Genomic DNA, 13021 nt, shown 5'->3' on the forward strand with positions numbered 1-13021 from the left:
TTAAAAAAAAAAACAAAAAAAACAATGTTACATCCTAAAGAACAGGAAAACAGTATTTCACAAATATGATCAACCTTATAAACTTATAGACATTGCAACAGTCATCATCAATCATTCACTAACTAAGCAACCTCAGTACCTGCAGTATTACTTCTCAGATTAAGACACAAACTTTAGTTTCAGACACGCAAGCTCAGAGCCCAGGCACAAGGAACATTTGAGATTTTTTGGAGCCATCCAATAAGAGGTGCTGTTTCTTTTAAGATTAGTCTGCTTTAGTATTCAGACTCACATCGCACATGCAAGTGGGATTAAATTAAATTTGGCCTTGTTTATATGACAACGATGTAGTTAAACAAAATTTTAAATGATTGCAATTACATGGATCGACGAAGAGGACTAAATATGCTGCGTTAGGGCTTGTTATAGTCGTGCGTAGGTCCTACGGCATAGGTTCCGCGTCGGCTTTCATTTATACTTTTGCGTCGTCGTCCGCGTCGACATGCAAACACACGCGCGACCGCTGGTGGGCAGTATCCACACGTGTAACCATAGTAGCAGCGCGACTGTCAGAGAAGAAGAAGCTTGGCAAGTTAACCCACAAACGAAGAAGAAACAGCAACTTGTTGTGTATAATTTGAGAAGACCAGCAATGATGGAAGTAAATAAACAGCGACTTTTGATGCAGTTTGAGTTAAATCACTCCTCAAGTTGGCTCATCTTTGTTTTCACCGTCACAAACGGAAATACCTATGACGTTTTTTTTACCTGACAGGAGGGGTTCTGTTGGACCGATCACAGCGCTTGCGGTCCGCGTAGATCTGACGCGCTGTTAAAATTTTTGCGAGGTGCGCGTCAGGCTACACAGAGCTACACACAGGCTATGAATAGCCTACGCCGAACCAACGCACGACTATAAATCGCCCTTTACGTTTGCCATGCCAGTAGGTGGCCAGCAGATGTTACCTTGTAAAAAAACACTACACGCCTGCACATAACGTATTCTCCACAGAGAGATAATCAAGAGACAATCTAGATGGCAAAAGCATCAATCTGTTTTGTTTAGACATACAATGAGGTAAGTTACTACATGTGCTCCAGTACTATAAAGTGCCAAACTATTTGTTGAAGACGCATTAATAAACTCAATATATTAAACAGCACAAACACAATCCTGTAAACCACCACTGTTGTTTTGGTTATACTCACGCATGCCCATAGACTAAATTAACACATGCACGACATCATCGCTATTACAGATTCACGTTTACGTAGTTTACATGGAGACAACAAGGTGTCATTATCAAAAACCTGCACTTTAAAAAAACAAGTTTACTTTTAAAGACCCAAAAACGCTGTTGTGTAAACAGTCCTTTAAACGGTTCAAAAGACACCATATGTGACCATGGACCACAAAAATAAGTAGCACAGGGTATGTTTGAAGAGTTTGGTTTTGAACATTTTTGTCAAAACATGTTTATTATCATGTTATCATGTCTTTATCGTCTTTAATTGTGTTACTTAGCTGTATTTTATTAGTTGCGAATAGGGCTGCACGATTCGGAGAAAAAATCTAATTGCGATTTTTCTGATCAAAATTGCGATTCGCGATTTGCTAGATGATTGTTATATTTGATAGTTATGAATCGAAATAATCGCAGCTTTTGCGATTCGAAAATCGCACCCATCCAAATCGCGATTTCGGTTTAAAAACGATTAATCGTGCAGCCCTAGTTGTGAAGGCTTAAATCAAAACAAACCAACTGCAGTTTGATTGATAATTATTGGAATGATCAAAACACGCAATTTTTGAACATTTTTAAAAACGGAGGTTATCTCATTTTGGAACCAAACTCTTAATTTGTAGAACAAGCCAAAATTACATTGTATGGGTCAGAATTATTGATTTTTCTATCAAGCTTAAAATATTATTTAAAGATCATGTTTCATGAATATATTTTGTACATTTCCTAACGTAAATATATCATAAAAAATGTTTTGTCAGTGGATGCAGCAATATCGCAATCAAAATTGGCCAGAAACTCGCTTTTGCTACTTGTTCCTTGGTTGTTTCCCATTCAAGTTAGGTTTTTATATAAAAGCTTACAAGTTCTCCAAATCAGTAGACAGCGCTAAAACAAACCTTTTCATTAGTAATATGCTTTGGTAAAGACTTCATTTGGACTTTGAATGTGATTTTCTTAATATTTTGATTTTTTGCACTCTCAAGTTCCAAATGTTTAAATCGTTGTATCTCAATCAAATATTGTCCTAACCTAACAAATACATCATACTTCTCACATTTTTCAAAACTAACCCTTATGACTGGTTTTATGGTCCAGGGTCTCATATTGCTCTATCATTATCAAAATATGTGTGTAGGCAAGTAACAATAAAAACATTTGTTAGTATATGTATGCAAAAAAGGGCGTGCCAGGGATAGCACACGGGTTGGTGTGGTCACACTGGAGGCAGTCACGGCAGCCGTGGGTCAAAGGTTAAGGTTTATAGTGTGTGTCCTACCGGAGGCCGCCAGCAGCAGTTCCTCACTGAAAAACACGCACTTTCTCAGCATGGCTGTGTCTGATTGGCTGACATGGAGTGGGGGAGGAGTTGTACTCCTGGTGGCCATCCCGGGCCATAAGTGGCGGGGCAGATAGGCAGAGGGGAGGGAAGATGATTCGCACTCAAGAGCAGGAGAACTGGGAGACATAAATATCCTCACTGACAGAGAAAGAATGAGAGAGAAGGAGGGTATGGAGGTGGAAACATCAAATGAGAACAGGAATGAGGGGATGAACTATACAAAAAAAGGGGAAAGAAAGAAACAGAGGAAACTAACAGAGGGGCATAATGTCCAAATGATAAAATAATTCTCTTAAAGGAATAGTTCAGCCAAAATTATATTAAACCCATGATTTACTCACCCCGAAGCCATCCGAGATGAATAAATTCATCGTTTAGAAACCACCCAACGCCCAACCCTACCACCTTAACTAATACATTTTCTGCGGGAAACCCTGCAGCTGGAAGACATAAGACATTTTCTAAAAAAAAAAATTAAAATGTGTTAATCTGAAAAATGATGGACATATGCATCTCGGACAGCTTCGGGGTAAGTAAATCATGGGTTTAATATAATTTTTGGCTGAACTACCCCTTTAAGTGTTTTTGCTTTTATGACTTCTTGTAATGGGAAACATTGATTACTTACAGGTATTCTGTTGGGTCCAACATAATTTGCACTGCCCCATCCTTAACACATCCCACGCTAAAATGTGTCACTAGGTAAATATAAACATTCTGTTTTGATTTCTTAAAACTGGGATTGTTTGGGATTTTATATAGAGCATAATGAGCTATAAACAGACAAATTTTCAATAATTTTGTACTCTTACTGATAGTTGCCCTGGTGTTTATCGATATAGTTTCTTTTTTTTTCATTTTTATAGTTTCTGAACACAGAATATATCTCTTTGCAGCTAGTCATGTGTAAAATTAGGAAAAGCCTGTGGAGCTTCAAAATTTGATCATCTTTATAATTTTCCCACAGATCCTGATCAGAAAGCCAAAACAAACAAAAATTGTAGAGGGAATAAACAGTAAAATATAAATGACATAAACACAAAAATAATGGATAAATGAAGACACTGTGCCCTACAACCTCTGCTTTTAGGCCTTGACACTGGAGTCAGTGCATTGATATTGAGAAAGATTTGTGTTATAGAGGGCCATAAAGAGAGAGGTTCTGGCAGAGGTCCGGAGGGGTGGAGTATCTTACCGGTTTTGGGGGTGAGGCTGAGCTCGGTGTCAGAGGAGGACGACTGGCGGCTGAAGGACTTGGAGGGGGAGAAGGAAGAGAAGGTTTGTGCTCTCAGAGGGGTGGGAGGTCCTGAGGGTAACGGGACGCCTGTGGCCTCCTCCCCAAAAACTGGCCTATGAGAGCAGGGAGGAACACACTCCATCAACTCACATGGACTCACAGGTTCATATGAGACCGCTGTGCCCGTTTGCGTGCTTTTGAGCGTGTGAATGTGTGCGAGGAGAAGGGAAAGATACAGGGAGAAAGAGCATGTTGACTGCTTGCTGCCGAAAGCGTGTGTGAACATGATGAGAAGAGACGGGAAAGCATGTGATGTTAGCCGAGCAGAGGAAAAAGAACAAATGGAGAACACCCTGTGAAACCTCCCAAACAAAGCACAAAATGAGAAAGCGCGTTTCAGCCAACCAAAGCAGAACGCTTGTTTAACAAGTGTCGACGTGATTTTATTTTATTTTTTGCCTCAACGAGGCCTGCCTAATGAAAACGAACAGAAACGCACAACCTAAAACTGAATACACACCCACATCTCTGTTTAAAAATGTATCCTGTGAGTGACAGCTGAATGCAGCTTACTGATTGGTCAGAGGTCATGGTTGCTTTGGTAGCTGAAGGGAGGGGGGGTTGATGATGTCATAGCTGACTGCCAATGAAGAACGGGTGTGGCGAGAGGTCTCGGCAAGGCTGTGGCAGGGTCTAAAGGGGTCATGGGGTACCTGCCTACACTGTCTGGCTCTGGGGGCCTCTGAGCTCCTGTGTCTGGGTTTCATACCGGCAAAAAGCAGTGTTGGCACAGAAACGGAGAAGCCCTGAGAAAGACGACTGCTGGCGCTGTGAACCGGACTGCTGTGTGTGGAACGACATCCGAGAGTAGAAGGAGCAGCCTGCGGAGAGCTACATATACACATACACACGTGTTTTGCGCATATTTCATACATTCCTGCTGCCGACTTTACAAAAAACACCAACATCTACATATGACATTGACATGCGCACATACACATGGATACGTACTGACCAGTGTGTGTCAAAACCTACTCCGTGACCTACATAGATGGTCAATGATGCCCAAAAGCATTGTTTAGATAGGGGGCTTATTAGGTTTTGAGACACAGCTATTTGAACATTCACAGCCCCCCAAAAAAGCAAGACAACATATGGTCACAAATGCAAAACACAACAGACTCGAGACAGAACGCCTAGTTTAGACTTGCACAAAATGTAACATTTAAGCCATCTAATGCCAACACATGCTAGTGGAGGGCAGATGCAGCATGCAGGAAAAAATAAAAGGGAAAGCAGCGAGAGAAAGAAGACATGCAGGGGAGAACAGGACTGAAGGGTGGTGTGTTTGTGTGTTGAGAATGCATTTCTGTATTCAACAAATTCAAAAGCAACTCATAAAACAAACACACACACGCCCTCATAATGACTTAAAACTATGAACAAAAAGTGAATAAATTGTACAGCATTTTTTTTCTCATTCAGGTTGCATTAATCTCTGTAACCAAATATATTTTTCCTTATGCTGGGAATAAATACATTTATAACAATAAATAACATCTGTACATAAATGAGTATCTGTAAATAAAAATCAAGATACGTTAAGAAATTCATACAGTGGAAAAAACAACACATAAAAATTTCTTAAAAAGGTGTCAAATGCATAGCCTAGATACATGACTATAATTATACTAAAATACATTGAATGTTTATTTGATCTTTTGATTTCAATGCTGATACAGCATATCGTGCACATATTTACATGGATATTTATTAAAGCAACACTATGTAGTTTCCATGTAAAAATGACTTACAGCTCCCCCATGTGGTTGAAAAGCGCAACAGTGCCTGGTATCAGACACTCTTCTGCAGGCAGGGGGAGGGGCGGGGCTTTGTTTCCTACCCTCCACCGCCACTTTCAGATTGTGCTTGTAGCAGCTAGGAGGCTGCTTAGGTTGCAGCAACAGTACAATTTGTCCAGTTAAAAGTTGTTCTATCACTGAAATAATTTTAGAGACATTATATAAAGGTAAAAAAACTACATAGTGTTGCTTTAAACAAGACAATATCCATTTTGTGTGTGTATTACACTTACTCTTTCATGTCTTTTGAAGGAGAGGAGTTGCTGGGATGTGTGTTTGTGGTAGGGAGTGTGCTGATTTTCTCCAGAGTACAGGCTGTCCCGATGGCACGAACCACAAGGCCCGTTTCTCCTTCTAGATCAAAGCACTGCAGGTACCCCACAACTGTGTTCCCTCCCATCTCCAACACCTTCAGACCGATCTTCCTTTGAAGTTCACCTACAACAACAAAAAACACATGGACTTACACACACTCGCATACACACACAAACAGCAGGAATATCTTTTTGGAGGTTGCAGACACGTACATATAAAGACACAGTTAAATATTCTGGTAGGAATGAATCCAAAAAGAGTTTAAAACTCAAAAAACTGCCATCCGCATACTTTATATAATAGCAGATGTAAAACACTGTATAACAGTACCAGACATGAGGAAGATGAGTCTCTGTCGGGCTTCATTAGATGCACGAGGGGTTCGGATGCGGTCGATCCACTGGTACTCTGGATCTTCATTTACCACAAGCTCCTCAACAAATCCATGAACCATAACAGCACGGTAGCATCGGGGAATAGACGTTGCTGGTAAAAAAAGAGAGAAATTTACAAAAATATTCATAAATTGAATTAAAACAAATTAATTTAGCCCTAAATCAATACACTTTTTAGTATTTATTGAAGGAAACATTAAGACAAATATCAAAGATGCAAAATAACAAATCAATTCTTCAAATATCCAATAGCAGAATCATATCATCAACACAATGATAAGGTAAAAAAGTGCCATTTTTTGCCCAACCCAATAGACTGTTGAGATACAGAGATAGACTTTTGCACAGTACAATAAACTCTTGACACTGAAGCACAGTACATGGACAATCCTATTCCTAACATAAAAAACAAGGATGAAACTGGGCCAACAGTGAAAAAAAAAAATGCTGATAGTCCAGATACTTACTACAGAAGAATTTAACTCCACATGACGACTGCCTGAAGCGGTTTAGGTCATTGAAGAGATCAACCTTCACCAATACATTGATTTCTCCTCTTATACCTAAATGACAGCATGTCATTATAGCACAACTCACAATTTCCTCACACAATATAAAAGCTCTTCGTCTCGTCTATATGTGACCCATGCTGGCAAAATGAGTCGGAATGCGCACAGTCTAATTTTAAGCAAAAAGCAAAAGTATAAATGTCGATTTTGGTAGAAATTTAAGTTTTCATAAATGCAAGTACATTAAAGGAACATGCCCATATTTTTGGAATTTAGCTTATTCACCGTATCCCCCAGAGTTAGATAAGTCCATACATACCTTTCTCATCTCCGTGCGTGCTGTAACTCTGTCTGACGCAGCCCCCGCTAGCTTAGCTTAGCACAAAGACTGGAAGTGAATGGCTCCAGCTAGCAAACTGCTCCCAATAATTGACAAAATAACGCGAACATTTTCCTGTTTATGTGTTGTGATTTGTAGCGTCACACCGTGTACAAAAAACAAGGTCATATGAGACACAGCCATCTTTTAACAGTATACATACTGGGAACTATATTCTCAGATGGTGAAGCACTGCTACTGGGCGGAGTGATTTGCTCGCGGTACCCAAGAAGCCCCCTGGTGAGGAGAAGAGAGTTCGGTCAGAGTTGTGCAAATCACTCCGCCCAAGTAGCAGTGTTTCGCCTTCTGAGAATGTAGTTCCCAGTATGTATACTGTTAAAAGATGGCTGTGTCTCATATGACCTTGTTATTTGTACACGGTGTGACTATACAAACCACAACACATAAATAAGAAAATGTTTGCGTTATTTTGTCACTTATTGGGAGCAGTTTGCTAGCTGGAGCCATTCATTTGCAGTCTTTGTGCTAAGCTAAGCTAGCGGGGTTGCGTCAGACAGAGTTACAGCACGCATGGAGATGAGAAAGGTATGTATGGACTTATCTAACTCTGGGGAATACGGTGAATAAGCTACATTCCCAAAATGTGGGCGTGTTCCTTCAAAGTTTAAAAAAAGAGAGAATGTCAAAATAGAAATAACTAATTTCTGAAAATTTGCTTATTCCGACTCATTTTCCCAGCACGGGTCACATATAATAGACCTATTCACAGATACACACCATGTATAGTGTCATAGATGGGGAGCCACCCAGAGATGACAGTTGCAGCTTCGCTGCAGAGTAATGGATCGATGTCAATGTACACCTTTCCTATGGCATCATTAGCGCTGTACGTGTCATGGTCAAGTACTGTTATCTGCAAAGGCTCGTCCTGTAGATCCTCATCATCCACCTGAGGAAAAGGGATAGAGAGGGAACTTACTTTAAATGAGTACAAAAATGTAATACTAGTCAGAATAAGACAGGAGGGTATCTAACCTCAAATTTAAACCACTCTGAGTTCCACTGAGGGTTTAGAGACTTGGGACAGACGTCAGTTTTGAATGTTGTGTTTCCAAACTTCACCTGAGGGACACAATATCATAAACACTGCTTTGTCACAGAACAAGGACAGTGTCTCAAAGCATATTTTGGCATCATCAGACAAGTAAACAAAACGCAACATTGGGTCTTGGTTAGACAGCTTGCTTGGTTTTGAGGCACAGCCCATGTGATGCTATAATACATAGTAATACAGATATATAGACAATCTTATGTACAGAATGGACTGTGCAGTGATTAATGATTAATATATCATACTGAAACCTGACTGACCTCTACAAAGGCGTCTGTCAGGTCGCTGGCACGGTCCATGACAGGCAGGTGCCGTCCTGCAACAATCTTCGCCTTTAATTTCCCAGGCATGGTTCATTGAGTCTTGTTTTGAACACACATTAACAGAAATTTAATATTTAGGCTCTGAATTAAGCATAAAGTTAAAATAGCAGACAGGTGCTTTTGCCAGGTAAGAGGATGGACACAGAGGTCAGTAATGGCAATGACAAGCTTGTTTTCTTTTGGGTTTGACTTAAAATAAATAAATACTGGCGATATCAATTTAAGAAATGTTTTTACATTCCTATTTTCAATGGAACAACACAGTGAACTGTGATGATGGGAAATCTCACCAAATGTTAAATCCATGATCTATATAGCACACAGCTTATATAACAGAATTAGTAAAGGATTACTTGAAAATATTCTCAAAGATAACGAACATAACGTAAATGAATAACAAATAATTATATAACAGTACTAATAAGCACATTTTTACATAACGGCATGAATTTTTTGTATATATATAATACAAAAAAATTATTACTTATAAAGAAAATAATCAGGCATATATAAATATACATAACGTTATCTCTGAGGTTTAACTTACCTCAGCACCAACTTACTGACAGATCAGCTTCAATATTATACATATTATTTTAAGAACTACATTTATTGTCATATTACAGCATTATATTAGACACAATTTTACAATTCAAAAACATTTGTGTAGGAAATAACAGGTAATATTTATAATTTAACAAATAAATATGCATCTCTCTGCAGGATTCGGGCAGTTAACGTTAGCGGTTTAACTTACCTGCATTCACTTTGTTTATAAAATCACGGTGTGATTACATACACCAAAACCATGTTTCTTGAGTGATTTGTCGATATATAAATTACACAAAGTTAATATTTGTTCATTTTGAGCTTTAGCTTACCAGGTTCACCTCAGCGGTTCAATCTGACGTTAAAGTCTCTCCATCGACCCTGTCGTCGATTAAAACGCTTCTTCTGCCATGATCAGAATTTAGGAAGGTGTGGCATCGATTATGGAATCCATTTTAGATGGATTCATATGAAAATGTATATGTTTATACTGCTAATTTTATAAATAAAATCGTCTGTCAGAATGCGGTCTAGCGCAAGATCAGACGCATCGTTCACGCAGGTGGGAGGTGCCAGGGCGGGAACGTCATAGCACTTCCGGGTCGCGCTTGACAGCGTTCTACACGTGATACATGGAAAAGTTTCACACGTTTTGTGGGACAGATTCGTTTTGATGATGAATATTACTCTTTTAATCCAATCGCATAGGCAGTGCAGTACTCTACCAATAGTTGAGGATCAAAGTGTTTAGTGTAATCCCACTGCGCTCAGAGCTAAATGCTTTTAATTTCACTCCATATAAAATATTCTGTAAAAAGTTTCTTGAACTTTTACATTAGGTGGATGATTTAGTTTAAACTATTTCTCTACATTGGTGTAACTCATAAAATTGAGGAAAAATATGTTTGGGAATACTGTACTGTATTACATTTGGCAGATGCTGTTATAAAAAAAATGACATACCGTTAAGTGCTTTAAAATCCTTTGTCCTGTATTGTGTCAAAAACACCCCTTACGAAAATTAACCATGGTTTTATTGTGGTAAAAGTATTAGTATAGAGGGCCTATGTTTTTTGTGTGTATTGATTACTATTAGCAAAATCATGGTTTAACTATAGTTTTTGGAAACTATGATTGTCAAAACCATGGTTATTTTGTGGTTTCCATGGTTTTACTACAGTTACCATGTTTTTTTTTTGTGTGTATTAACATCAAAACTTTTCATAAATATTGGCTGTAATTCTGACAGTGAGAGAAAAGATCAAAAGCACAGATTGCTTGGCCCACTATGTAAAATAACTACAATTAAATTACATAAATTACAATTAACCCCGTGTAAGTTTGCACCGCTCACCCCTACATGTTATGAGTATGTAGTACCCTGGGATCGAACCCATGACATTTGGACTGAAAATGCAACTGAGGAACATACGACTTAATAATTTCACAGTTACTGAAATCAGTATTAACAATGTAAAAGAGGTTAACCACAAGTTGGCATTGTGTAAATAACTAAGTTATTATTAATACGGTTAGCTTGACCATACCATAGGTTGTTACCAAAAGTGTGGTATAGCCAAAAATACTGGGAATTGCATAATCATAAACATAATCTTGTTAATTTATTAAAAACAAATTGTCAAAAGAGACTGCATAACAAAAATGACTCAAAAGATGTCTTACGGTGGTGGATTACAAAATGTACACCTGACATATTTTCAACATTTACATTTTTCCATATGTGTGAGCGTATGTGTTTATTGTGTTGGCAGGATCATACATGTGCTTTTTTGAGTGTGTGTGCGTGCACGCGCACGTGTGTGTGTGTGTGTGTGTGTGTGTGTGTGTGTGTGTGAGAGAGAGAGAGAGAGAGAGAGATAGCAGGATATACTGTAAGCTACCGTATGTGCTTCTGTTTGAGGATCAAAACAGAAATATCAGCTTAGTTTTTATCTTAGATCAGATCTTTCTTTTCACCTAATTAAACTGCCTTAAGTGGTAAGGTGCTAATATTGGATCAAAAATGCAGGGGCAGGAGGGCATGAGTGGTATTCCTGACAGCCCAAACTGTCAGAACAGCTCACTCACAGAGACAGCGCCAGACAAACAATCATAGCAACAGTACGTGGCCTGGGAAGAACTGCTTTCAGTATAGAAAGGTTATTGAATAAACAGATCAGACTGTTTTACAATTACATTTCAAACGGACTTTCGAAGACTTTAGTAAACAAATAACCTGCATGTAAAAGTTTGCCAGATCTCCTAGACTGATGGTATATAAGACACGTTTCTAAATGTTTCAACAGGTCAAATAGTTTCTGCAAATCTTATTGTTTAAATAAGTAAAAAAGTACAAGATTAAGGTAATAATAGCCAAACAATGTTATTGATTTTATACACACTATAAAGAGAAGAAACATATTGGGCTACTTTTGTGGAACAAGACGTGGGTTGGTGGACAAATGGCATTTCAAATGAGTATTTATGGAAGTGAGGTTTGTTTGCGAACATGTGAGGGTGGGCAGGTGTCAATTGTTCTGGCCTGTGTGACTACTGGAAGAATAAATTGTGTCAACACCGAGGGGGACAGGAGCTTTCTAGTATCTTAGTTGCATGTTTATTATAGTTATGATTTAAGTAAATCTGCATGCACGGGTAAAACAGTACCTGTAGTGTCTGTATGTGATTCCATAAAGATGCTGTCGTCCCATGTCATGTTTGTTATTTGATGAATGGGCTCCTCCTAAAGAGTATTGTTTCTTTAGTCTTCCTTTGGCTATGATATTTCATTACTGTTTAAATATATCTATACAAGGCTGTGCCATCTGTGGCTGCTACAATGCACAGAGATGCATATAAAAATATATTTTTGAGTCATATTGTAAAGGCATGATATATAGTTAGCTTTGAATTGCTTTGTCCTTGAGGGCATGCAAACACACCCGAACACACACACAGTGGTCGGTCTTAGCTATTTTAAGGACAGCTGTCCATTCATTCTCATTCCTGTGAGCTAAAATTACAAAGCTGGTGCCTGTCACACATAAAAACAATAGTCTCGGTGCCTTTGTGCTTTTAGAAGCTGTTTAGATCCCACAGGCAACACCTCAGGTAAGAAACTTTTCTCGGTTTCTGCTAATACTACTGTATCCTACAAATCTTACAACACAGGATCAAACAGAACAGGACAGCTTTTGTTAAACTACAGTATATATATATCAGGTATTTTACATGCTTTTGCTATTTTGAGGTAATTTGTGTTGCAGCTTAGTCTTTAAGTACAACGTCTTTTCTAATGTGAACAAACTAGCTTGTGGATTTTAAATAGGTTCGATGTTATTATTTTGGATTTTATACTGTATGTGATGTTTTTTTATTCACAGGTTTCACAATGGCGGACGAGTAAGTGTGCATTATTTTTTGTATTATTTATGATGGTCTGTAAAGGTCAACACATTGCATTATTATTTAATGCATTGTTTTATTAATGTAACTTATGTCTGTACTTTTCCCTTCCTGTCCCCTCCAATAAACAACATTTGTAGTGATGTAAGTACACACTGCATGCACTTTTTAAACTGAACATAACACAATTATTGAAAGGGTTAAAATCTTTATAAATTTCCTAATTTAGATAATTTGATGCATATACTATGATTTTTATTTATACTTGAAAAAATTATTTTTGTTTCTCTTTCAAAGGCACCGGCTCCACTTAACCCTCGGGTACAGGCCAAGGTATTTATGTTTAGAAAATCTGGTTGTACTCATACATTTAAAAAAAACTGCGAAGT

The 13021-nt window shown here is 38.3% G+C and overlaps 2 protein-coding genes across 13 annotated transcripts in view; one reads left to right on the top strand and one right to left on the bottom strand.

Moving 5' to 3' along the window:
• c2cd5 (C2 calcium dependent domain containing 5) overlaps nucleotides 1-9809 on the bottom strand; it is a 33967-nt gene extending 24158 nt beyond the window's left edge. For 5 of the 12 annotated variants that reach the window (XM_065283653.1, XM_065283652.1, XM_065283654.2 and 2 more), the window contains exons 1-10: nucleotides 9560-9809; nucleotides 8616-8717; nucleotides 8280-8366; nucleotides 8022-8193; nucleotides 6863-6958; nucleotides 6331-6486; nucleotides 5919-6123; nucleotides 4541-4714; nucleotides 3782-3936; nucleotides 2524-2724 (exon numbers count right to left, since the gene is read on the bottom strand). In XM_065283653.1, coding sequence (XP_065139725.1) covers nucleotides 2524-2724; nucleotides 3782-3936; nucleotides 4541-4714; nucleotides 5919-6123; nucleotides 6331-6486; nucleotides 6863-6958; nucleotides 8022-8193; nucleotides 8280-8366; nucleotides 8616-8705 — 1336 coding nt within the window. In that variant the 5' untranslated portion in view covers nucleotides 8706-8717; nucleotides 9560-9809. The remainder of the gene's footprint in view (nucleotides 1-2523; nucleotides 2725-3781; nucleotides 3937-4540; nucleotides 4715-5918; nucleotides 6124-6330; nucleotides 6487-6862; nucleotides 6959-8021; nucleotides 8194-8279; nucleotides 8367-8615; nucleotides 8718-9559) is intronic. The other 7 variants (XM_065283657.1, XM_065283656.1, XM_065283660.1 and 4 more) reach the window with 4 other exon arrangements.
• Nucleotides 1-13021, top strand: part of LOC135773824 (uncharacterized) — a 184778-nt gene that overhangs the window by 170258 nt on the left and 1499 nt on the right. The window contains exon 2 of the mRNA XM_065283663.2: nucleotides 12930-12965. Within this exon, the coding sequence (XP_065139735.2) occupies nucleotides 12930-12965 (36 nt within the window). The remainder of the gene's footprint in view (nucleotides 1-12929; nucleotides 12966-13021) is intronic.

This window comes from Paramisgurnus dabryanus, chromosome 9, assembly GCF_030506205.2.
Source record: "Paramisgurnus dabryanus chromosome 9, PD_genome_1.1, whole genome shotgun sequence".
Classification (NCBI taxonomy): domain Eukaryota; kingdom Metazoa; phylum Chordata; class Actinopteri; order Cypriniformes; family Cobitidae; genus Paramisgurnus; species Paramisgurnus dabryanus.